The sequence below is a fragment of the Electrophorus electricus genome, chromosome 10 (assembly GCF_013358815.1).
Source record: "Electrophorus electricus isolate fEleEle1 chromosome 10, fEleEle1.pri, whole genome shotgun sequence".
NCBI classification, from domain to species: domain Eukaryota; kingdom Metazoa; phylum Chordata; class Actinopteri; order Gymnotiformes; family Gymnotidae; genus Electrophorus; species Electrophorus electricus.
This window is the reverse complement of record NC_049544.1, coordinates 4,461,219-4,487,383: the sequence shown is the minus strand read 5'-3', so window position 1 is coordinate 4,487,383 and position 26,165 is coordinate 4,461,219. Positions and strand designations below refer to the sequence as shown.

At 43.1% G+C, this 26,165-nt stretch overlaps 1 protein-coding gene across 4 annotated transcripts; it reads left to right on the top strand.

The window, feature by feature from the left end:
• On the top strand, positions 1-25,066 carry ankib1b (ankyrin repeat and IBR domain containing 1b). 4 transcript variants are annotated; one of them, XM_026999206.2, is made up of 22 exons: positions 1-143; positions 2,485-2,575; positions 3,936-4,202; positions 6,677-6,977; positions 7,478-7,660; positions 7,883-8,000; positions 9,612-9,820; positions 10,489-10,577; positions 10,851-10,995; positions 11,941-12,107; positions 15,789-15,877; positions 16,400-16,530; positions 16,961-17,095; positions 17,334-17,420; positions 17,507-17,573; positions 17,661-17,806; positions 18,681-18,859; positions 19,057-19,108; positions 20,240-20,314; positions 21,440-21,551; positions 21,775-21,818; positions 21,915-25,066. In XM_026999206.2, exons 3-22 carry the CDS (start codon positions 4,015-4,017, stop codon positions 22,698-22,700), a joined length of 3,303 nt encoding a protein of 1,100 aa, XP_026855007.2. In that variant the 5' UTR covers positions 1-143; positions 2,485-2,575; positions 3,936-4,014; the 3' UTR covers positions 22,701-25,066. The 4 variants fall into 4 exon arrangements, with proteins under 4 accessions (XP_026855007.2, XP_026855006.2, XP_026855005.2 ...); XM_026999205.2 differs by having other exon boundaries at positions 2,485-2,590; XM_026999204.2 differs by lacking the exon at positions 2,485-2,575.
• Positions 25,067-26,165: the final 1,099 nt, after the last annotated feature.

The window sequence follows — 26,165 nt, the reverse complement described above, 5'->3', positions numbered from 1 at the left end:
CTTCATGTCGTCGAGACCGTTTACAACAAAGAAGAGAGAAGGCATTTTTTTGTTTGGAAGTAGCGCAGCCTATTAACAAAAGCGTTCGGAGTACTGTAGCTCTTCAGTACAAGTGGATCGACAGCTATCGTTGTGACAATCGGGTAAATATGTTTTTTCAAGTTTTTTGTTTGAAATGTATCTTGCAGTTAGCTTCGACGAAGCGGCTCGCTAGATTAATGCTAGCTAGCGTTAGCTGGACAGGTTAGGCTCGTTATATCCAGCTGCTTCAGACTAACTAAGTAGCTAGTTAGCTAGGTTAGCTGTTCAGTTAGCTAATTTATCTAGCTAGCTACTTATTTGAACCCAGCTATATATCTGCCTATCTATCTAGCTGTCCATCTAACGCTATCTATCTATCTACACATTTTTGTCTTCCGCATTGGTTTAGTAAACTAGTAACTAATCTGTTTACCTGACTTAAATGTTGACATTAAAATAAATCCTCTCTGGCTATTTGAAGCAAGCTGCTATAACTAGCTAGCTAGCGGTTAACCACCAAGTAAAGCAGCTAGCTAGCTGTTTTACTGTTATTGTTGCCGGCCCAGCGTTACCGTAGCTAGCTAACTAGCGTTACTAAGCAAAATTCGCCGGCTCTAAAACAAAGTAACTGGCCAGCTAAGCAGCTAGCAAGCAGGTATATCGCTAAACTAGCTACGCTTTAGATAACCAACGCTATTTGCGTTGACCTAACTAGCCCGAAGGGTCGCCGCTAGCTGGCTATGGATATGACTGGAAAGCACGACATTAGCTAGCTAACCTAAGCTGGGTGACCTGACTGAATTAGTGAATACACGGAGAAATCGGAGACCAGCTTAGGTAAGGTGTGTCGATATGGCGAGAGCGACGCCGATTAGATCTGGACAGTCCTGTTTCGTGTGGAAGCTGGCTCGCTAGGAGAGCTTAGGTTAGCTGTGTGAGATTTTTAACGCTTCGTTCTGAAATGCCCTGCCGTTGTATCACCCGTAGACGTCAAATGTTCTCGAGTGGCCACTAAAACTGCTTGTCGAGTTTAACTTATTGTGGGATACATTTGCCTTTGCCGAAGCGTGACAGTATTTTCTAAGCGAATAAGGTGTGGTTGTCCAGCAAGGTGTCCTAATAGCTCTAGCAAGAGCGTGTAAACAACACATCGCCCAGCCTCTTCTAGGAAATGGACATTTAGCTATAAACAGCTCAAAGAATCTGGAGCGCCACATGACCGCTGACCTCCCGCCTGAGTCTAACAGTATGGCATTTCAGACGAGTTCAAACTCCGTTTGCAAATTAACTGTACCCTGATGCGTTCTCCTGCCCATTTTGCACTTAAAATGACAAACTAAAATACTCTTCAAACTTTCCAAACGGGGTTTCCCCCCAAATGTTTTTTTTTTTTTTAAATTCTGTGCACAAATTATTTTTTTTATTTCTAATTTTTAAAATACTGTGGCATTCCTTTTAAAATCCGTTAAAAAAATCAAATGATTTTATCTTTAACCTTTTGTAGCTAAGTAGGAAGCGAGTGCGGCAGGCTACCCACCACAGCCTTGTTTAACACTGCCCGACATATGACCATGATGTAGCCTCGCAGGCAAAGCGCAGACTTGAGCGTCATCTGACTGGGCACCTCAGGTGCCCGTACGGACAGATGGCATATGGGAAGAGGTATAACTGGAGCTCTGCTGGGGCCTGCCCCTCAAGCAGAACCTCCTCTCACTGGGCTGATAAGAGTTGGCAGAGGGAGCCGGAAGCCCCTGGTGTTCCTGGGCAAAAAATGTATTTCTTTTTGCGCCACTGGCACCTGCTGCGCTTGAGTCAGTGTGTTGGGAGCCATGCCTTTGCCGCCGTGCCTTTGCCGTTATTATTAATCAAGAATAAATTGTCTTAATTCATAACGATCCTCCTTCAGTTACTCCAGCTCACATTGCTGCATGTGTGTATGATAGATTATTTCATGCAGCTTTAGTGTGACCACTGCTTTGAACATAAGGCAGCAATTATTAAAACACAGGGCAGCAACATTTGTCCACTGTGCTCATTAACAAATAAACTTTGCCCGTTAAGACAAGTTATTGTTCTGAGAGAACACTGTGATCTAAATGTTTAGGTCATTAAATCAAATGAACACTTTACTCTAACTTTGCAAAGCAGAAAGATAATCAGTTGTGACACTGATAGCCAATTAGTATCACTTGCTAGTGGTAATGTATTAGCATAAAAATAGCTGAATCCTCTGCTATTCTACCTAGTACATGTGTTAAACTATGCGGTAAATTAAAAAGACAGATGTAATGTAACTTCAAACCTCAAGATTGCTGTTTGAAGAAAATGTGGTGACAGTAGCTGCTTGACAGGTTATGTGAGACAGGCTCTGTCTATTTTTTTAAATAAAATATGAATGAGTAATAACGATTGTTTGTTACTTTTTTTTTCCTCTGATCTGAATTTAACTGTTCTGTGTTTCAGTAATACTTCACATACTGCCTCTAGAACAGGGTCAGTGTGCATTTAAAGTGAGTCAAGATTCAAGAAACACCACCTCTAGCACTGGATTGCTGTATGTCATGATGCAGTATGTTTCCAAAATGCCTTTGCAATAAGCACCCATGAGTTTGTCACGTGTTACCTAGTTAGCATTGTTAATTGCAAGAGAGTTTGATGCAAATGAGTATTAGACATTTTACTGAAGGTTGTTCACTTTAATAATGACTTTATTTAGCTCTTTGTGATAAAATATTTATGTACTTGATTCTTTATGTAAACTGTCACTCAAACAGTTCAACACATTATACAGAATGTGTTTACAGACCTGTCTAATTCTGGCTTGCCCTTGCATATAATACATGTAACTAACAATGCACGCTGTTACTCAGTAGGCCTACACTCCAGATATTTGTGTAGTTACCAGTGGAAGTATAACCTAAAGTGTTGCAGGTATTTATTTGCAGTACATTAGTCATTTCTTTATTTTTACTGCATGAGAACAGTAAGTCCTGCAGGCTGGGTGGTTTGATAATACTGAGATAAATTTGTATGCTTACATATTCCATCAAAAGCCCATTGTAGTAGTTTGAGAATGAACAAAAAAACCCAGTAGTTTAATGTAAGAATTTACACGTTTACAGAGAAAATGGGATGCTTTTCATGTCGGATTTATGCCAGATAGTTTTTGCTCACTCTGTATCAGCATCACACCATTTATATTTTATATTTTTCTTATCCATAATTCTAACCATGTTGTTTGCTGTAAAGCACACATGGGTTCCAATTAGTCCAATTTAGACTGATGACTCAAGTCCAGGTCCTTAAGGCAAATCCTTGGCTTATTTGGAATCCTGCACAGCAGGCTAGCAAATATACAGAAAATTTGCTGATTTTGATTAATTCATAAAATTGGTTTCATAACCGCAAAAAACGTGCAGCTTTTCATTGTTGGAACAACATTATAGATGTCAAAAGCATTGGTGGATTTATGGTTTGTATCTCCATATAGAATCTGATACAGGCTAAATATCAACTCTCAAAGGCAGCCCTCTCCTGCAAGTAGACCAAATGGATCAAGTAGGACATGCTGAGCATCTGCTTCTGTCAGGGCCCTCATGTGCCTGAACATGTGACTGTTTTGTGAATATTGCTGGGCCACAGTGGGGAGGAGTAACTGCACTCCAGCAGAGAACAACCTCACCTTCTATGCATGTCTGTGCAGACACTTCAGTCTCTGAACTCACTGGGCTTCTACTAGGTTTTGCAAAAACCTGAAAAGGAAGCTTGACTCCTTCCTCTCTGGTAGCCTAAGCATTTGTAAGATAATGGACTTTGAAGTGTAGGGTCATTTGAACAACATCCACTCGATTACGCCCCTTCTGTGTCCGTCCTGAATGTCTGTCTGAAATGGTCCCGCTTCTTGCTCTTCCTAGGAAGTCCCGCTATGCCAGCTGTCCACGGGTCCAACGGCTAAAGTGGCGCTGACGAGAGCAGAGCGCTGGGAGCCCAGAGATGGGGAACACGGCGACAAAGTTTCGCAAGGCGCTCATCAATGGAGACGAGGTCCTAGCCTACCAGCTGTACGAGGGCAACCCGCAGTTCAAAGAGTCTCTGGACCCAAACACCTCTTATGGGGAGCCTTATCAACATAACACCCCTCTCCACTATGCTGCCAGGCATGCCATGACACGCATACTCAGGTAGTGTATGTGCCACTCTATGCTTGTACTCAAGTAGTGAATCGAGTCCAAAATGCAATCAGTGATGAGGGTTTTTTTGGAGGGGGCAACAAAGTGGTTTGCATTGCTGTTGACATTATGGTTCATGTTTAATTGAGTGAACTGAATAGATATGTAGAGTAAGCTCTGAGAAGACTGTTGGAACATTTATATTTGAATTGTTCTGAGCACTTTTGTAATTGGCATTACCAATCCAGGAGTTGATTCTAATCTTTAGAGTGGACCTTTGTTGTCCTTCGTTGAGACAGTATGGGTCAGTTCACTTACTATTTACCTCTTAAACGCATCCAGTGGATTTTTACATAGATGGCACATGAAGTGCAGTTTTGGTTAGATTTTTCTTTGCCTTGATTTGGTAGCATGGCCTTTAGAATTGATACTATTGATCCAAGCGTAATTGGAAGTGCTTATTAGACAGGTGTACTCGGGTGTATATTTGTGGTTACAGTGCAGACACAAGACAGGGTTACAGGATAATGGATTTGCTCTTGGGAGTCTGCTAGTGTTTGACGGCAAGATGGGGTGTGTATGGAGGATCTGTCCATGTTCCCAACCACATCCATTAATCTGGATGCTTGGTGGATAGACTGTTATGGTATAACTTGGCTGGTTCACTTGACATCATTGATGATGTGGATGCTGATGTGCACACACAAACGCACACATGCAGGTGCAGACATTCATGGAGAATTCAGAGAGTATTCAGACCTCTTGTTGTACCCTTTGTGCTATAGATTTGATTTTGAATGGTTATAATTGCCATATTTACCCATCAATCTACATTTCATCATCCACAGTGATGAAGTACAAACATTTTTAGAGAGTTTTGAAAATGAATTAAAAATCAAAAACAAATCTCATGCCTTGCACCCCTGGATTTGAGAGGTTTGTCACATTCATGGCAGATTCTCTCAAGGTCCATTATATTAGATGGCGAGCTATTGTGAACTGCCATCTTCAAGGACATTCAGAGACTAGCCCCAAGCCACCCCAGTGTTATATTGGCTGTATGCTTCAGGCCATGGTCGTGTTGAAAGGTGAACTGCCATCCCCAGACTTGGCATGAGATCTGGAAGAGGTTTCTTCTAGGATGTCTCCGTATTTTGCTGTTCATCCTTCCCTCAATTGTCTCTCTGTTCCTGCCACTGAGAAGCACCCCCATAGTGTGATGGTACCACTACCATGTTTCACCACAGGGATGGTATTACCCAAGTGATGTGCAGTGTCTGTTTTTAGGTATACGTAATGCTTGATGTTCTGCCCAAAGAGTTCAAACCTTTGGTATTGTTTTATATTCTTTCCCTGATGTATGCCTTGCCACAATTTGTTTGGAGATCCACTGAGAGTTCAGTGGATTTCATGACTTGGTTTTTGTCCTGCCAATGCGTAAAGTGTAAATTGTGGAATCTTGTAGACTCAAGTGTTTGCCTTTCCAAACTGTGTCCAGTCAAATTGCAAATGATGGAATCCAGATATAGACACAGCCCAAAAATAATGAAAGAAAACAGAATGCATCAGAACACAATTTGGAGTGCTACAGTAGAAGTCACAATAGTTTTGTGAATAAGATATTTCAGATTTTGATGTTCATTTTAGAATTTAGAATTTTTTTTTCCAGCTTAGTAATTATTGGTGATAAGTGTAGCTAGATTGGTAAAATGGCAATAATTTGGCACAGGATTTTGAAGCCAAAAAGTGGAAATAACATAATTCCTCCAATCTTAAATTATGGTCTATACATAGGCCAAAGGCAAGAAGGTTCCACAATGAGCCCAGCATTTGCTGATACCTGTTTCTCCATTTTTATATGGAAAGAATATGCAAACAGATTTTAAATGATACGTTCCTATAGAACATGATGTTGGTCTGTGCAAAAGCTTAATCCTAATATGGATATGTACAAAATGTACTCTAGCTAACTTCTAAATTGGCCATCCCATAAAATACTTTATAGGTCTGTTAAGTCTGCCAGTCTGTGTTTTGCCGCTGGTGATTTTGTCTGATGTGCAACACTATACCAGGGTGTTAAAGTCCAAACACTTTTGCACTTTGGTGTATCTAAGCAGGAGCTGGGGAAACACATTTCAGATCAGTTACCTGGCTGTCCAGGTCACTAATAGCCATTGCCAGTTTCTAGTTCCAGTCCTTTACTACATAAATGATGTCTGTGTTTCCTTGAGGATGTTTGCACTTCAGTTTTTTGTTTTAGTGGTTTAAAGTAACAACAAAATCCAGTTGAAGCAAAGTGGTTTCCAATACATGCCTATTTGAGTTGATGTATTACTCTTACCTTCTTTGTTGTGAGGGCATAAGCACTTTAGGGGCAGCCACTTTGGTTAAAAGTACTTTTTGTCTGAACTTGTACAGTGCTGTACGCTGGCTGAGCCGTGAGCTGTAAATTCCTGAATCTCATGCTGTCCCCACCTCCATTGCAGGTCCTTCCTCTTCAGCAAGGACGGCAACCCCAACAAACGCAACGTGCACGACGAGACGGCGCTGCACGTGCTGTGCATGGGGCCGCGCATCCTGCTGGCGGAGGGCGCGCTGCAGCCGCGCCTCGCCCGCCCCCACGAGGACGAGCGTCGCCGTGCTGACTGCCTCCAGATGATCCTCAAGTGGACGGGCGCCAAGCTGGACCACGGCGAGTACGAGAGCGCCGACGTCAATGCCATGGACAGCAAGAGGAACACACCGCTGCACTACGCCGCTGCCTCAGGGATGAAGACGTGTGTGGAGGTGGGTGTGATGCCAGACTCGCAGGGGCCAGGCTGCTAGGCTCTGGCCATCCAGCTCTAGTCCAGGAGGGCCTCTAGTCCAGCACAGTTTGGTGATTTTGATTCAGTAAAATTAATTAATTAATTAATTAATTTTTCTTAACAACACAATCTTGATTCAATTTCCCAGTTAATTCCGAAGATTAGTAGGTGCATTTGAGAAGGGAAATGATCAAACTGTGCTGGATTCTGTCCCGTCTGGACTGGAGTTGAGCACTTTGAGTGATAATAATAATAATAATAATAAGAATAATATTTTTTTTTAAGGCATTTGACACGTTCTTCTGTCAGTTTGTTGCTGTTGAAATGTAGCCATATTGTCATTCATCTCTCTCCCCCCCCCCCCCCCCCTTTTTTTTTTTTTTTAATGGAAATATATGAAAGTTGAGATTTCAGACTGCATGATGGCTTCCTCTCTATTAAGCCCTGAATGACATGGTTTATCTTCTCCTCTGTTTGCAGTTGCTGGTGCAGCGCAGCGCTGACCTGTTTGCAGAGAACGAGAACAAGGAGACTCCGTGTGACTGTGCTGAGAAACAGCACCACAAGGAGCTGGCCCTAGGTCTGGAGTCTCAGATGGTTTTCTCCACGGACTCCAGCGCAGAGGACATCGAGGCTGAGTATGCGGCCCTCGACCGCAGAGAGGTGAGCGCTTGAGGGAAACCCCTTGATCATCTTTGTTAAAACGCCATATATAATGTTATTTTTTCTTTCTTTCCACTCAAAAGATTGAGTGGTTTTTAGGCCCCTCTAAATGTAAGCCCTAGGTCAGCTGTCTCCAGTCCCAAGAGTGGTTGTTGGGCAGTTGTTTTGGTCTAGCATATAGAATGACTGACTGGAGACGGCCTCTCATCACGTCTGTGGCAGTTTTACGAGGGCTTGCGCGTCCAAGACCTGAGGAGGCTGAAGGACATGCTGATAGTAGAGACAGCAGACATGCTGCAGGCCCCACTCTTCACTGCCGAGGCACTCCTCAGAGCTCACGGTAGGCATGGTGCTCACACACGCACTCGTATGGCCCTTGGGACGTGGCTGGTGTCTGTACATCCTAAGGGTTGAGTCCTAGCTCGGGATAGAGGGTATAATATGAGAGCTCTTTTAGTATTTGACAAAATATCTAATGTCAGTTTAGGATTTACACTTTTTAAACACACGTAGACCCTGACTGGACCTGAAATATCTCACCAGACTTGTGAACTTTATATGTTGTCAGTGGGATCGAGCTGAATATGTACAGCCACGGTGTTTTCCCTAATGTTAGTATTTGAGGTTGTTAAACAGTTAAAGGGTATTTGGCACAAAACACGTAATTGGATCAGTGCTTTCTTTAATAATATTCAATTATGTGCGCAGGCTGTCTGGCCGGCCTCGTTCCAGTGAGGTGAAGCTCTTGGGGGAAATGGGAGAGCTCTGCTCCACTGTGCTTGCTATTATTTTTACTCTGGCCTCTTTGGAGAACACCAGCTCAGGCCTGAAATCTCTTTACAGTGTTTGAAATTCTCACTCGCGTGACTCTTAAAGTGTCAAACCACTTAGCAAGCAATGTTTGTCAGTACAGGTTAAACATAAAGAAAGAAGGAAAGAATTTCTAAGTTGTCAAACGTTCACTCTGAAGAGTCCTCGTTTGGCTATGTTTATTAAATGTTTTTTTTTGGTTTGTTTCCAGTGCTGTCCTTATACTTTAGAACATGTGTCCATTTGTCTATAATTAGCAATTATTCTAAATGGCCTTATAATTACTTACTTGAGCTATACCCTCACAGTCCCATTGATATGTATTTAAAGCACAGGTATGTCCTTGAAGATCCATTATATATTGTCATTAGCTAGTTTCCTTGGGCATTTGTCTATTAGATACCATTGTGTGTGTTTTTTTTTTTTAAACAAGTGACAACCAGATGGTAGTCATTTCCTTACTTTTTATTATAGTGCAGTTAAACATTTGAGTTTAAGCCCCTTTTCTCTAAACTGATGTTAGTTATTAAACTTAGGACAACAGAATCAGTTTTGTATTACAGAATATGCCTAACCTGTAAATGAAGTTTTGTGGTATAAAGCTAGACTTTGAGCTCCTCAAATGTTAAAAATCGCATTTAAAAAGGCTGTTTGTAACAAAAAAAAGGCCAACTCATACATTCATTGGTTACTTATTATTGATTATGACAGGTTCAACCTGCTTCAGGGCTCTTTTAAGCATGTGGGACTTTATGAACCGCAGTAGAGCTCACAGCCAATTTTAATGCGGTGACACACAAATGCTTTAGCTTTTATGTCCTATGAGAAAACATCTGGAAGAGATTTTTTTTTGGGCTTTTGGAGGATAGGGTTTCCCCAAGACTGTACTTGTAAGTTTATCTGAACTTAGGTTTCCACAGAAAATCATAAAGCTGAGGCAAGACTAATTAGGCGTTGAATTTTTGACCCTTCTTGCCAGTCAACTCTAGGAAGAGTGACTGACGGGAGAAATATAAGCAAGTAGCTCAAAATAAGTACAGTACTACTACACATGGCATGGTGCCAGTTTATTCTGATACGAACACCCTTCTAGTACAGTAGAATACGGTACAGTCATGTCCACTCTCCCTGTTCTGCCCAGACTGGGACAGGGAGAAGCTTCTGGAAGCGTGGATGTCTAATGCTGAGGACTGCTGTCAGCGCTCCGGCGTTCAGATGCCTACCCCCCCGCCCAGAGGCTACAACGCCTGGGATACACTACCTTCGCCTCGCACCCCGCGCACCACCCGTTCCTCCATCACCTCACCCGATGAGATCAGCCTATCGCCTGCCGACGATGACCGCTCCCTGGTGAGAGGACAGAGCCAGGGTTTGGATCATGCAGTTCAGCCTGTTCCATTTTCTGTGTATTTTAGACTCAGTATAGTACGTTATACCATGTGTTTGATAACACACTACAGTTCCTCTAATCTGTGTTGGAGGTATTCTACCCAATGTCTGCTAACTGTCAAACTCTTAAAACACTCAGTTTGTGCTTTATGGCTTGTATCTATTGAGCTTTTACATGAGCCATTTAGAAAGGCCTCAGTAACTCATAGAACAGTCAGTCCTTTGACACATCTGTGTAGATGCTGAAGTGGACTAATTCTTCACAGGGTTCTGTCCTCTCATGGAGTCTAGAGTAGAAACACAGTCTGCACAGTAGGGGAGCTTTATAGCAGAAGACTGAATGGATGTGCTGAAGTTTGCCATGACAAATACCGTGGCTCATATGAGTTCCAGTCATATGAACTCTTCACACTCGTGTGAACTCATGATACCCCGGAGACTGGGAGCTGCAAAACTGCATATATTGGTGCCCACAATAGTTTTCAGATTCTTCAGCTTGGCTTTTCGCAGTTGGCCTGGGATGAACATGAGCCAGGTCTAATGGATCGCTGAGATGGGGAAACGCAACCTAAATGCTTCTTTGAAACATCTCGCCGTGACTTCTGTTTTGTGTTTGTTCACTCCCACAGTGTGGTATTTGTATGTGTGCTGCCTCTATGTATGAAGAGCCTGTTGATATTCCGTGTGGGCATGAGTTCTGCAGAGCATGCTGGGAAAGGTGAGTTTTTTTTTTTTTGTTTTTGTTTTTGTTTTTTTTCTCTCTCTCTCTTTTGATAAAAAGAGAGTATCTGATCACATTCCAGATCTTTTTTTCCCCTCCTGAAATTGTGGTGTGGGCCTTTCAACATTTATTGCATGCTTATGCGTATGACAGATGCAAGCCATAAGCCTTCGTTTGAGATCTGTCCTGTGTCACAGTAAATGCGAAAATGTGACCCGCCTGCCCACTAACGCAGCTTAACACAAGTCATATGTGTGCTTTCTGTGGCAGCTTTTTGAATTTGAAGATCCAGGAGGGAGAAGCACATAACATCTTCTGCCCAGCCTACGACTGCTTCCAGCTGGTGCCTGTCGAGGTCATCGAGAGTGTCGTGTCCAGGGAGATGGATAGGCGGTACCTGCAGTTTGACATCAAGGTACTGTTTACCTCCTTATCATGGGTGACCCTACTGAGTGCTTGCTGCATGGTCTGGCTTCTCTGCCTCTTACCAGCAATTATCGACTCGCTGCACTCAGTTAATGCTTTCTGGGAAGGAGATCCGTTTATACCGGATGCGCCGCGCTAATATGCAGAGACTGCGCTCAGAGTACATGTCTTGATGCCTTTCTCTCTCTTGCGCTCGCGCTCTCTCTCTCTCAAAAAACCATCAGCGTTTTCTTCGTTTGTGCAAGCCCAACTTTAAATTCAGTCTGTAGTTGATTGGTTGTTGCTCAGTAGAGTTCCACTCACATTCTAGAAGATCCTGAAGAAACTTCGATGTCTAGTGTGACCTCAGGCCAACACAGCAGTAGAATAGAATGTGAGCATTTAGAGGAAGGCCACAGTATCAATGGCCTCCCTCATCAGTGCGGGGCTCCAGAGTGACGTGTCTTGCTGGACACCCATAGGCTTTCATTATGTCACCATAGCAACTCGGACTCTCCCGCTAAGACGTCTGCTCTGTCGTAATGCTGCTCAGGGTCACAGGTTAGTAACGAGCACGACTGCAGTGTTGCTCCGTTGGCAAAAATGAACCAACTCCTTGTTTTTTGTTATGCCAGAACCATCCTTATCTTGGTGGTGTGGAATGTCCTTGTGTGTACTGCAGTTTGGAGTCAGTGATGAGGCTTCCTATTATTGTTCTTGTGCTTAGATACTGCACTGAAGGAAAGAGTTGTATTTTTAGTGAGCGTAGTGTCTTCTGTCTTGATGTGCTGTTTGTGCTAGCCTTACAGATTATAATAAACGTCTCCCTGTGTGTCGATCTGTTGTCTGTGTCTCATCTGTCTCTATCTTTTTCTTGCTTACTCTCCAACCTCCCCTCTTTCCTGCACCCTCCCTCCTACACTGACCCCCCCCCCCCCCACTTCCTCTCCGGCAGGCTTTTGTGGAGAATAACCCAGCCATCCGGTGGTGTCCGCGGGCAGGCTGCGAGAGGGCGGTGCGGCTGGCGGGCCAGGGGCCTGGTGCCAGTGCCTCCGACCCTCTCAGCTTCCCTCTGCTCCAGGCCCCCGCCGTGGACTGTGGCAAGGGCCACCTCTTCTGCTGGTCAGTGCCAGTCACTGCTCCTTGTTTCCCTAAAAGCTTTGGAAATGCTTAGATAAAGAACTAGCCCCTGCCACTTTTCAAAGCAGGGCTTTAAGTTTGGTGATGCACACTTTCCTAATCCAGTATGCAGCATCTGCGCTAGTTTTCTGTTAGGAATGTTTTTTCTTCCAAAAAGAAAACTACACTTTGCCTAAACAGCACAGAACTTTATCACAGATGTTATATTGTGCTTCACGTGTGGGAGACGTGTGTTGTGGTATGTGTAGGTTTTGCTCCCTGCCATAGCAAAAGGCTGAGCTTCACTTCCCTGTAGCTCTGGTCCTTCTGTTCTCTCTCTCTCTCTGTCTCTCTCTCGCACTCACACACACACTCCTCAGTTTTGTGTCCAACAGTGACTTTGCCAGGCCTTCACAGTACATTTAGCTCAGTACACTCTCGCCTCTGTTCCTCCATATGCTCCATGGACACTCACTCACAGCTCGGAGCTCTGGCTAAATGAGTGCTGCACAGAGAGAACACTGCTATTCAGCTCATATAACTCCTTTCTCTTAACAGCTTCTCTTACAATATCATTTAATCATGCATGGTTCCACCGGATCATGGAATTTCTGGAATATTATGGAATTATTGCAGACATGGAAAGTCAGGGAATTTGACCATTTTCTGGGTCATGGACCTTGTCCAAGTCATGAAATATCAGGAAAATTTGTATCATCTTTGGATTTTGGTTGCCATTTATCAAAATGCTATATTTTCATGCATTTCCCATACTGAGTGAGTGAATGCTATAACTCCCATTTAACATTGTTGGCCTGTGCTTGGTTCCTTATAGGTTATGGACTTTCAGCTTTTTAGTCAGTGAAAGTCAGGGAATTTGGCACTTGACCAAAGTGGGAACCATGATCATGATCCTCAATGTCTCGTAATAATGATTTCATTAGAAATCTCATCTCTACACGCAGAGAGCCCATCTTTCCCTCATGCTAATGAAAGAAATGCCTGTATCAGATGACTTCAGCTAATCCTTATAGCTTACATCTCCATAGAGCAGCAGTGTGGAACATGCGGTCCGCCTTTGGGCTGGCTCCAAGTTGATGACTCAAACGTGTTTGGAGGGTGGGGGGAAAAAGTAGTTACATCTTATAGATGCCAAGATGCAGTTACTAATTTATCTGCTAGAGGTAATTTCTAGGTAGTGCACACACAGGCGAATGTGTTCATGCTTCCATATATAAATATACAGTGTTTTACAAATATATCTTTGCGGAAGGTATATTCTGAATGCAGTGTTTTCCAGAAGAAATAATAGTATTTTTGAAGGCCTTTAAAGTAGAACCTGTCTATTGTGCAGTATTTAACAGAAAAAGTAAATGAGCAACACTCAACTCTCAAAATCGGTCTGTTTTCAATTGTGAGACATGGTGTGTTGCTGTGAAGTCTAGTTTTATTATTGCCCAAGAGATAACATCAGCATCAAAGCCGTATTGTGACAGGCAGGTTGTTTAAAAAAAAAAACAAAAAAACCCAAACAAACAAAAAAACAAACATGCATGTAGAAAAAGCATATCGAAAGAAGCTGAACTGTCCTGTAAAGGGATGGACCTTTGCCAATTTGATTGCCCTATTTTTGTTGTTATAAAATCACAGTGCTGTAAAGTAATAAAAATGCATTGTCTGCTGTAGTCATAGGAATAGGTCAGTCAAAGATACTAATTTCAGTATTCTAAAATAAACTGATCACATATTAGAAATGACAAGTGATTTGGATGTATTGTTGTGGCCACTTTAATGAGCAGTGTTAACCAGTGATGCCCAAATGAGTTTGCCATCCTTGGCTTAGACTGATGTGGCCTTCAAAACTCTAAAACCCTTTCACATCAGCCATTGGTGAAACACTGGCAGGCACTGTCAGTATTTCGTTGTTAAATATGTAATGGCTTAATTTGTATAATGTTTTAAGACTGGTGACAGGATAAGTAAGGATGGGAGGTGGGTGTCACCAGTACCACTAGGATGAACTTTGACTGTCGGTCTACGTTGTGTGTAGGAAGGGCACAGTGTTGGTCCTGTCGCTACATTCATGCTTTTATTGCTGTGTTCTGTATGTGTAAAAGATGTAACACATTTCTGTGTCAAAGGGAAGACTGCACTGCAGAGACACCTGAGACAACTTAAGAAAAGGAATTCTCAAGATCTCCGCAGATACAATGGATTAGTTTAGCTAACTCGCTCCATTTTAATGCCAGCTAATTGCGTCACCTCGCTCAGTGAGGCGCGTAGCCCGGCCCACGCAACACGACTCACTTTTTACAACTACACCAAGAAACAAAAACAATTCCAAAACATGAAATGCATCTCTAACAATCAGGTTATTACGTATGATTGATTGCCATATTACGATATTCAGTGCTTTCGGCCTGCTGGAGCAGTTCATATATGTACCTTTCCCTGCAGTACTTAATGCAGACTGAAGAAAGCACGAACCAATGAATTACACATGTCTCTTAAAGAAATGATACTGCTTTTTAACCTAAATGGTTTTAACATTTTTTAAGTTGGTTTCTTTACACTAAACATGAAAAGACATATTGTATGTTGCAGATTGACAACTATTAATACAATTACCTGATGCAGATTTCTAAGAAACTAAAATAAATTAACCAAAAGCAATATATTTTTGCACTCTGCACACACTTCCTCCCTCTCTCTCTCGCTCTCTCCTCATGCATGCACACACCATGTTGGCCCACATTTGTTAGTATATGCTGTTAGCGTATGTTGTTAGCATGTGGTGGCATGTTCACCGCCATGTTTCACCACGTTCATCACGCTCACCCAGGTCCACTTCAGTGATGACCAATAAGTTGGTCAACAATGGAGAAAAATGAAACCAGTGGCGAAGGTTCAATTACAAACAAGACCGTGCATGGTTGAGGAATGATCCCCAACAGGGTGGTGTGCTGTGCAAAGTGCGCGATAAAAACAACTTAAGGCAGCTGTACACCAAATGTATTTCACCATCTCAAACTACATCATCCACTGCAGTTGGCTGAGTTAGTGAAATACAATGGAGAGGAACAGACAGTTAAATACAGCATTTTAGTTTCACTGTTACAAATATATATACTTGATTATACTCTTACGGTTTTCATTACATTGTCATAACATATATCGCCATTTAACTTAAACCCATCTCAGTATGTTTTTTTTTTAGTCATATACCCCAGCCCTAAGGAGAAGTAGGCTGAAATGTCTGCTACGTGGCCCATCATGCCTAGTGAGATACTGTACGCCTTGCTGTCTAAAGGTTTATTAAAATCCTGATCCAGATTCCTCCACAGCAAAAAACCTAAACAGTGGTTTGAAATGTAATACTTGATTGTTGATATTCTCCTTGGACTTTTCTGAGAGTCTCAGGTTCTACACTGGGTTCTCTGTTTCTACCTTGGTTGTACTGTTTTTTGTTTGTTTTGTTGTTGGTTTTTGTTTTTTTGGGGTAAGATTTTGTTTGGCTTTTTGACGTTTTTCAGCTTTTTGTTTTGAAACTAAATTTGTATTTTGGGGAAAGCTAATCCGTGTAATATGTAAGCAGGATAGATTTTTCACCACCTCTGAATCAAAAACACCATTTCATAGTTTTGATGATTTATCATCACACCCCTCTTTGGTATTTGTTTGCAGGGAGTGCCAGGGAGAGGCTCACGAGCCATGCGACTGCCAGACGTGGAAGATGTGGCTACAGAAAGTCACCGACATGAAGCCAGAAGAATGTGAGTTGGGTTTTACCATGCCATACAGTTCTAAACACTGTGACCTACCAGCGTTGGCTGTGTTTATAGTCTGTAGTCAGAATGTTTTTGGTAGAAGATGAAAATCTGAATCCTTCATTCCATCTTCACACTTATTGCTGAATTTTTAGTGCCCACTCGCATGACGCAGGTTCTGAGACAGCTTTACATTATTGGTGTATAGCAAAGAACCCCCCCCCCCCCCAAAAAAAAATCAGAATTTTACACCACAATGCATGAGAAACAAAGAATTCTATGAAGCGTAAATACAGTTGTGCAGAAAACTGGGCTTTTAATATTTAAGAATACTTAATATTTGGAACACACAGTTGTTTGTGTTGGAGGTTACATTTTGCCCCAAGCACGAATCCAGATAATAATAATAATAATAATAATAATAATAATCACATGCACTCATCATGCGGATCTCACCTCTCCAGAAATAACAGTTGTCTGTGCCCTGAGTCAAAGGTGGGGGTCTATATTTGTCCTTTCCCGTTGCAGTGGCAGGTGTGAGTGAGGCGTATGAAGATGCTGCCAACTGCCTGTGGTTACTCACCAACTCCAAATCCTGCGCCAACTGCAAGTCGCCCATTCAGAAGAATGAGGGCTGCAACCACATGCAGTGTGCCAAGGTGCTCTTACACGCTCAAAGGTGCAGGGCGGAAGCCATTAGCTGGGGCTTGACTGATTTAGTGCAGGCCCTACCCCTCTGTTCCAGCTGCTTAAAGTAGTTGCTGAGCTATTGTGGCTTACACAGGTGCTTTGCTATGTTAACCTGAAAGGCTTTTACATTTACACTATTAGTCTAAAAGGCTAGAGAGTCACATTTGCACTTTTTTGATGATGGCAACGTTAAAAGGTTAGGGATATTATTAATTGCACGGGAATTGTGTTTTAACAGACAATAGGTACATGCAAATAAATAAACAAACAGAAATAAAATCAAACTCCAGTCATTAAAGTGTCACCACACTAGGTTATTAGCATGTTTTTCTAGGCACCGTGCCACTGTGCAATGCTTTTGTGTGAAAGTGCGAGTGTCTGGCTTCTGTGCCTCTGCAGTGTAAATATGATTTTTGCTGGATCTGTCTGGAAGAATGGAAGAAGCACAGCTCTTCAACAGGAGGATATTACCGCTGCACCCGCTATGAGGTTATCCAGCAGGTGGAGGAGCAGTCCAAAGAGATGACCGTAGAGGTGCCTGCCTTTTTTTTATGCATTACTTGTCACAGGTGCACAACCATTTGATTGCTTGCTTGTTTTGTTTTTGGGATTTCAAGTTTACTTGGTGCCCATACTAGTGGATGGAAGAATCCATTTCATACATTGTTTTGGAAGATAACCCCAATAAAAAGGACTCTGGTTGTTATTGTATTCAGTGAATGCCATTGTGCTCAGTAAACAGAGCTGTTCTACTTTGTGCGTAACCATCCAGGCTGAGAAGAAACACAAGAGCTACCAGGAACTTGATCGTTTTATGCACTACTACACTCGCTTCAAGAACCATGAGCACAGCTACCAGGCAAGGATCCTTTTACTGGCATCTCCTCTACTGTGAGGCAGCCGCGCTGCCCAAACCTGATCTAACACTCTTACTCTCCCACATAGCTGGAGGAGCGGCTTTTCAAAACGGCCAAAGACAAGATGGAGCAGTTGAGCAAAGTCCTGAGTGGAAGTGAGTGCATTTCTAAGCTTCAGAGCACCGCTGACCAGGGCATGAGTGCTCCCCAAGTAATCTGTTCCCTTTGCTCTGCCCTTGCAGGGGAAGGGGGTCCTCCAGACACTACGTTCATCGAAGACGCAGTACACGAACTTCTCAAGACTCGTCGTATCCTCAAGTGCTCTTATCCTTACGGTTTCTTTCTGGAGCCCAAAAGCACAAAGAAAGAAATCTTTGAACTTATGCAGGTTGGTTATCATCGCATCACCCACCCCTAAGAGAACACGCACCTTTCTTGCACATCTGCAGTTTAAAGCAGAGAATGATCTTGTGGGCTATTTAGCCTCTGTTGGTGAGGTTTGGTGTGCTCCTTACCCACTTACCCCTCTTTCTGCTGCTATAGACACTTACCATTTATTCTGATGCTGCTTCAGTGACTCTTTCCCACACCAATTCTGTTTTATGACACACAATGTACAGTTTTCCACTGACCTCAGGTGGTACACAAGCAGCCTATTTTATCACTCTGACTTGCCAGGCCACTGTACCCTGGCCTGTGTTACTGTCACATGACCTGGTCAGCGTTTCTGCCACTGCTCTCTAGCCCGAGTTAGTCACTGACCCTCATGCTGTGGGGGTTTATTGTGTCTCTCATATGTCCTGCTTCTGCTGAACTCTTTTCACACTGATGCGTTGTACATCAACAATTGGGAGTCCTGTGCGCTGTGCTGCGCTGCTGATGTTGCGTTGCATCATCAACCGGGGGGGGAAAAAAAAGAAAGAAATGGCATTGTGTTCCAATGTATACAAAGTATGTGGAGGAATGACAAAAAAAGAAACTTAAACAGCCAACACTTATAAAAAAATGGGTCACCCTCCAATACTATTACATGACCTCATTCTCTTTGTGTCTGGTGGTTCTCCTTAAGTGACTTCTAAGTAGATTTTTTTCACCACTGGGCAAAAAGAGTTTTCATCAACCAGCTGACAGATTACCCAGACTCCAAGTTAATATAGAGAGGCCCGTTTCTTACCCATGTGTCAGAGCGACAGCACGACTGTTGGGCGAGGATCTTTGTGGATGCACTGGTTCTCCTGTCCCACTTGCGCTCCTCTCCTCAGACTGACTTGGAGATGGTGACGGAGGACCTCGCCCAGAAAGTCAACCGGCCTTACCTCCGCACCCCCCGTCACAAGATCATCCGCGCCGCCTGCCTGGTCCAACAGAAGAGGCAGGAGTTCCTGGCCTCCGTGGCCCGAGGCGTGGCGCCCAACGACTCGCCAGATGCCCCCCGACGCAGGTGCGAGCAATTCTCAAGCTCTCCGATGCGGTGTGGATCACGCTAGGAACTCTGTGACGTTAATCTCCGCTCTGGGCTATGTGATGCTTTCCTGCTGTGGATTTCTGTGACATGATGTGTGAAAATACTTTGTGTTTCCTTCTGTTTGAAAACATATGGATCATTATGTGAACACAGCCCTGTACTTGTGTGTTCAGTTTTGCAGGGGGTACGTGGGACTGGGAATACTTGGGCTTCGCATCTCCAGAGGTAAATTTTCCTTCTGGCTTGTGTTGAGATGTCTGCATTTATACACTGCTGAAATTGATTGTACTTAAAGTGAAATGTCCTCAGTGTTTTCATAACCATGGATAAGTTTCATTATGGTCAAAAAACATTTTTTGGTGTTATGGAGAAATTATATTTGTCTCCACAGAATGTACTGGTAGGCCTGCAGAAATATATAGCTCCCTGAACTTGAGTTGAGGAATAAATCAACACAGTAGAAGAAATTGTATAAGAAGAGAATACTAAGTATACACATAAACAAGTATATGATGGTGTCTACTAACAAGCTTAGAACAAATCCCCTACTCATTCATTTAACCAATTTTATAGCATTTATAGTATTTCTTAGATCCCCAAAAAGGTCACTTCAGGACCATAAGAGGAGATCATGGTGTGTTGCTTAGATAATGCCACTCTAGATGATGTGTCTGTCCTGAGAGAAAGCAGCTGCCCACCTCAGAGCTCTGGAAATAATGTCTCCTTATCTTAGAGCAGGTAGGAACAGCACACAGCGAGAGCCATCAATATCAGCATACAACAATATTAAAATAATTATTTGTCAAATTTTTCATTTGTTTCAATTAAAAGCATAACTTTCGGAACATTTTCACAAAGTGTTGTAAGGCATTAAAAGTGCAGAGATATGTGTAATTTTCTTCTTCTCTGTTTTGTAACTTCTTTGTGTTTTGCATAGCGTAACCAGTTTTGGTGACATCAGTAAAACATGGAAGTTTCTCAAAATGCAGAAGCCCAGAATAGAGCTGTAATCTTGCAACACCTTTTGCATTCCCAGAACATGGGAAGAGCTCCAACAGTCTTCAGATAAAATTTCCCTTTAGGTGTCTTACTTGCACATTCCACCTGCTTTTGATAGCGGGTCTGATTTAAACCAGTTTACTCCACTGGAGCAAATCCTTGGTAAGTTCTAGACAAACGAGTCACAACAATGTCCGATCCTGTTAGCTGATGTACGTTTCTTTAGACGGCTAAAGGTTTATTGGTGCCTAAAGCCCTGTAGACCAAGGCAATGTGTGAGGTGCGGCACTAGTGGATGTCTCGGTTTGAAAACGTATGGCTGAATGGTCTCCCCTGCTGTTCTGTTCTGATCTAAAGATCCAGGGGAATCAGGCAATTCTCGGGGGAAATGATCCGAGAGGCCACAATCAGAATAGAGGAGGCCAGCGGCAGGTATTACTGAAGCCCCAGTGTTCATCCATTTCAGGGATGACAAACATGAGGCACGAAATGGGCCCCTGTCATCTGCACTCCATCACTCTTGCCATTTCCTCATTCCTTTATTTGACCGCATGCTTCTGTTTTCTCTGTTTTGTTTTGTTTTGTTTTTTTGTGTGTGTACCCTGCTATTGCAATATATCAGAAAAATCACATGGCCCAGAGTTTGACCTTTTTGTTTACATGTTTGTTTTTCCCTGCTAATTCCATAATTTAATAACTTTTTTTGTGAATTGGATCATTGGAAGATTAGAATTTCACATGGTCTAAATTTTACAAACAAACAGTAAAAGTGATTACAAATTAATCTTATTTGTCATGTTATAATGTTTTCTTTTGATCTACCTTAAACTATATTTATTCAAAGAGAAAGTAAAAGGAAATTGAGAGAGAAAAGGTGAAAATCTGCTCTAATCATGGTTGTGCGGTTTACAGATTGGCCTCCTTTTCTCTTGGAAGTGTAATCCATTTTTGGCACAGACCTTTCTTGCATGCGTCTGTGGTCAGATTAGACTAATATTTCAATACTGGCGCTAATTAAGATATCACATGCTTGAAAAATGTAGGGAGGTTATTGGAGCTGAGGTATCCTTTTTGTTTTTTTGTCATGCATTTCATTTGTATTTGGAAATTTGATCATTTATCTGAAAATTGGTTGCAAGGTCCATGCTTGGCCTCCTGATGTAATTTCAGTGACCTGTTTTTGTCTGCTTTATGAAAGTTAATAGCATTGTGCATGATGGTTGCTTACTAAAGTAGTTACTGTGTTACGCAAATCCAGTCCTGTCCACTCCGCTCTGTTTTCAGACTTTTTTTTTTTTTCAGCTTGCCAATTAGTGATCATGTTTTTCGTGAAATAAATTGGCCATGCTGAAATAGGAAACACCTAAACTGCCTAAACACTGCAGCGCAGTGGTTGTCCAGGTCTGGATTGGTGTAACAAGTTGTGGAGGTTGCGTTGAGTTGTCGGGCCCCTCTGAAGGTCTTCTTAACAGGCTCTTGTCCATGGTAGGAGTCGTCATCTGGTCATGTGCTCGCAGATTTCTCCGGAAGTGGTTGAGTGTTTCTGTTGTACCGCAGGAGTATGCGGAGTTCCAGTACCGGCGCAGACACAGACAGCGCCGGCGTGGGGACATGACCAGCATGCGCAGCAACACCCCGGACTCGGATGAGCCCAACCTCAGCACTTTAGGTACCACTACACTGACTTGGACAGCTCCAAAAAAGCAGAAGAGTCTGCTGGGGGGTTTTTTTGGCCGTTTTTTGCAAATTTTGTAGGAAACGTCTGTCAAAAAAATTTTTTTGAGGTGGGCTGTGGCAGGGGTTTCCTATTCATGTGTTTTCTTGCTGTATGTAGAGACACTGTTCAGCTTTTCAGGAATGGATTTCCGTTTTTCCGCCCCCTCTTCTCTCAGATTCAGAGCAAGTGAGCTGTAGTCAGAGACCTGGCCTCCCTATGGTAGGTGTGGACTCATACATACATTTGTAATCAGTCCCTTAACCGTGAATTTCTCACCAATGGAATGTCAGTGGTGTTCTTTCCCTTGTTCTGCAGCCCCTCAGCTCCTTGGATGAAGACGATCCCAACATCTTGTTGGCTATCCAGCTATCTCTGCAGGAGTCCGGACTGGCTGTGGGTGGTGGAGAAGGTGTTGAAAGTCAGGAGCTGCTGACTCACGAGATGTCCATGGGGGCCATTGGCACCTCTCTGCCTTCCAGGCTGGACCCTGTTCTTCACGGGGTGGATGTTCCTCGTGCTGCTCTAAGTAGCTCTGAGCTCCTAGAGGTCGGCGATAGCCTGAAGAAGCTGGGCAACATGAGCGGCCAGAACGTACCCCAACGGTTCAACAATCTTGGCAACCCGTCCTTCGAGGCTACGGGAGGCCCCCTCCCTCCCCCCCCTGCGCACATGGAGCCTACTGACTTGGATCCTGCCGACAACGCCAACCTCCTTGGTAACATCATGGCCTGGTTTCATGACATGAACCCGCAGAACATCAGTCTGGTCCCTCCGGCTACTTTGTCAGACGTGGAGTTTGGCGCCCAGCTCGGCAGGACGGGTACAGAGCAGACTGCAGAGAGCCACTTCCAGCAATGGACAGTAGGTGGCGAACACGAGGCTAGCGAGTATCGTGGCACGGAGGAGCGGGAGCCAGTCAGGCCCACTCAGCTAGACCTAGTTAGCGTGGATGTGCCGGCTGCGCCTCCTGTGGTAAGCCAGATGGGCGAAACGCTGGGCGGGTCTCACCCCTGTCACCCCGACACCCCAAAATGTGACTCGGACCCCGACCAGCCTAGCAGTAGCTCTTCTGAGTGGGAAGGTCAAGTGCACCTTGTATGAAAATTTTGGCTTATCCTTCTCCATATGGCCAAAACCCCCTTTTGATGTGAAGTAGCTGACTTGTAAACCAAGGAAGAGAGATTCACTGCGAGAAGAACAGGCTTAATTTGTGTAGTCAGACAAGTAGAAATGAGTCCAAATTGTGTTTTTAAGAATGCTGAAATCATAAGTGTTGAAGCGCGTCCGTTGTCTCATGTTGCAGGCCTGCATCTTTTTGCGTTTCAGAGACATGTGATCTTTCTTTATTAGAAGCAGACACTGTTTCATGGCCCAGGAGAGGCGAACAGCTACAAAAGAAGGAAGCAGCTGAAATAAGAAGCTGCCAGTAAAAACAGTGGCTGTATGTGGCCTATGGCAGGGAGTCATTAGGTAGCTCGGTGCAGTCGGTCTCTGCAGAACTACTGCCTGAATTCTTTCACAGAGAAAGGTATACTGTACGGAACCGAAGCGCTCCAACGGCCGGGTCGGTTAGTCTGAACGTCCGTGTGGTTTCCTCTCTTCGAGGGGCCCCTGGGCCTTTATGACGGGTGTCATTGTAGGTGCCGTAAACACTGGCTAGCACACGCCGAGTCCATGCCAGCCCAGTGTGCTGATCGTGCCTGCTGCTGTGGGCTAAGCAGCCCCTTTAGAACCACGGCCCTTCCTTTAAACCCGGCGCTGTAGTGTCCAGCACAGCGGACGCTAGCTGCTCCCTCTGGTGAGCTGGGCTCTTCTGAGGTGCTCGTTACCATGGCGAAGGAAAGTGTGGTCCTCTGTTCTTTCGTCCAACCCATTCACTGTAACGATATGCCACCGGTCCATTCGAATGGGGAGAGATGCTGATGTACTGTGCGGGGAAAGCTGCAGCAGGTCTTTCGAACAGCAACTCTACGCAAACCTATCACCGTGCCTTTTCTGCGAACCTCCTCTCTTATTCGTCACATCCCTCGAGCGCTCGATGAATGGCGCACTAACTCGTGATGCCGCTGTCGTTTGCAATGGCTATGAAACTAACAGCCTCCAGAACACTTTTAATGGCCCACGCAAGCGTGTGTGGGAATATATATATATGAAATATAAAAACACTCACCCACCCACCACCCTTTAGCTCTTCTCTGGATCATTCCCAGAGCTCTTTAAGACACATTAACTAACACACTCATGTGGGATCACTGTTGTTATTTTTCCCTGCATCTCTTCATACCGGTTCTAATGGCGATACGATTAAGTGGAGCATTCAAGGAGATGTGTGTAATGTGATGCCGTTGTGCTTCATACAAGTATGTAAAACACCAGACCTAATATATTGTGAAAATTGATTTTATATTTATTTGGAATTGAATGTGTTTCATAAAAAAGATGAACTGATGGATAATGTACAAAAAAAATTAACAAAAGCCAATGTTTTTGTCCATGTGTCAAGAAACAGTCCTTTTACAGTGCCACTTTTAAATATGTGCTTTATACTAATTAAATTGTGACTACTGAGGTAATTGTTGATAGCCATTTAAACACAGCAAGTTTTTGATATGAGCATGTATTTCTCGGAAAGACCTGGCCAAATTCTTGACCTAAACTGCCAGTTCTTTTAAGTCTGAAAGGCAGTGGTAATTGCATCCATTTTCAAAGTGAAAAATTATACATTGTGCAGAAATCCCAAAATTGTACAAGTTTATATTATTGCAATTATACATTGCTGAAGAAGAGTTGCTGTATTGCTGTAATGTCAATCAGAATTCATAGTAGAAATAAGCCAATCCTAGTAGTGCTAGCAGAATTACTGAAATACTGTACTTCATAAATGACATTATCATGTAGTAATCGCTAACGGTGACATTCCACGCAATTTCATTCATTTTTTTGGGGGATACATGTAAAAGTGCTTTGAAGGTTTTACTTTTCTTTTCTAAAATTGCATAAATAGAAATGACTGAGCTCAGTAACCTGCAGTATTTCTTCAGTAATCAGTAATGTATGTTGCCAAAGTGCTGATGGCGCTAACGTATGTGGTGAAGCACTCGGTAGGACCTTTACATCTGTTCAGACGTGGAGTGACTAATGTTGTCCTGTATGTGACAGTATGCTGTGCATTAAATCACAATACATATAAATCCTATTTTCTTCGCAAAGGCGATTTAAGCGTGAAGGCCGATCATTGTCTGGGGGTGGGGGTGGGGGTGGGGTGAGGCAAGCACATTTTGTAGCCCATTAAAGATTTTATATTGTTAAGAAACTAATCCTTGAAATGTTATTTGCACTTTCATAGTCTATACTTGATACATTCCCACTTTGTATGGAAACAAATACAAATGTTTGGTGTTTGGCCAATAAATTTGACTGAACTGAGTGTGGAACTCAATAAAGATGTTAAGACAAGTCCCCCAAAACTGGCAGCATTATTTTGACTTTCTGCTCGCTAATCTTACTAGAAGGTTGTTGTAAAACACAACCCAGCAATGGTAGTCCCCTTCCTGGTCCAGGTGACTCGGTGCTTTTTGCGCTGTTCTCCTGACTGGGCTGCCCGGCCTGTGGTGTGCTCCCAGGTGCAGCGTCAGGTGCGTCAGAGCACAGCGATGTGCTGAGCGCACGCTTCCCCAGAATGGGGGCCAGAGCCCCTGCCTTACCGCATAGCACAGCAGCCTTTGAATTTGGCATCTTTTAATGTTCACAGGTACGCCCGAGACCATTTTCTGAATTAAGAGAGAGATGTTACCACTTAATCATATATTTAGGCTTCAAGCTAAACACTTCCAAATGTTCATCTTCAAAGAATCTTGGTCCTACCTTTTTAAACCAGCTTTTCTGTGGGTTTGATTCTTTCCAGGCTTTGTGTTGGCATGGTTGCAGAATGCTGACGTTAGTGTTCTTAGCCGGGAACTTTACGAGTTTTGGCTAAAAGCCTCTCATTCATTCTGAACACGGATATTAATGTTAGCATTTTGACACTCAGCAAAACTATAACTGCTTCACCCATGAGTAAGTGAAAGGTAAGATTACATGAAGATGAATATTTGGTGGTACGAATTGACACCAGAACACATTTGGTCAGCAGTATAAAGTTTAGATTGAAGGCTAGGATATGGGTTTAAAGATTAAAATCTTGAATGTATTGACTGTCCCTGCCGGGACAGTACAAACAGGGACAGAACAGCTGGCTTTCATAAATATCTCGTGTAGAAGTTACTTTGGGGGGGAGATTTGTTAAAGGTAAATGTCAGATGTAATGAAGGCCATATTTGTGAATAGTGTGGTATTGTGGCAGGGTCGAACCACAGGGAAACCCCAGTAGAAGAATTGAATATCAACATCAAAGATTATTTTCTTTCTATTCCTCTTTATTTTAAAGTGCTTGATGCCTAATTATATATTTGTACTGAAATATGGCACTCATGATATTTTTTGATTAATTAAGTATATAAACAATGCTTTAGTTAGTCATGAGCTAATCGTGCCTTGAGTATTTAAACAATATGTACAAAGAGTTAA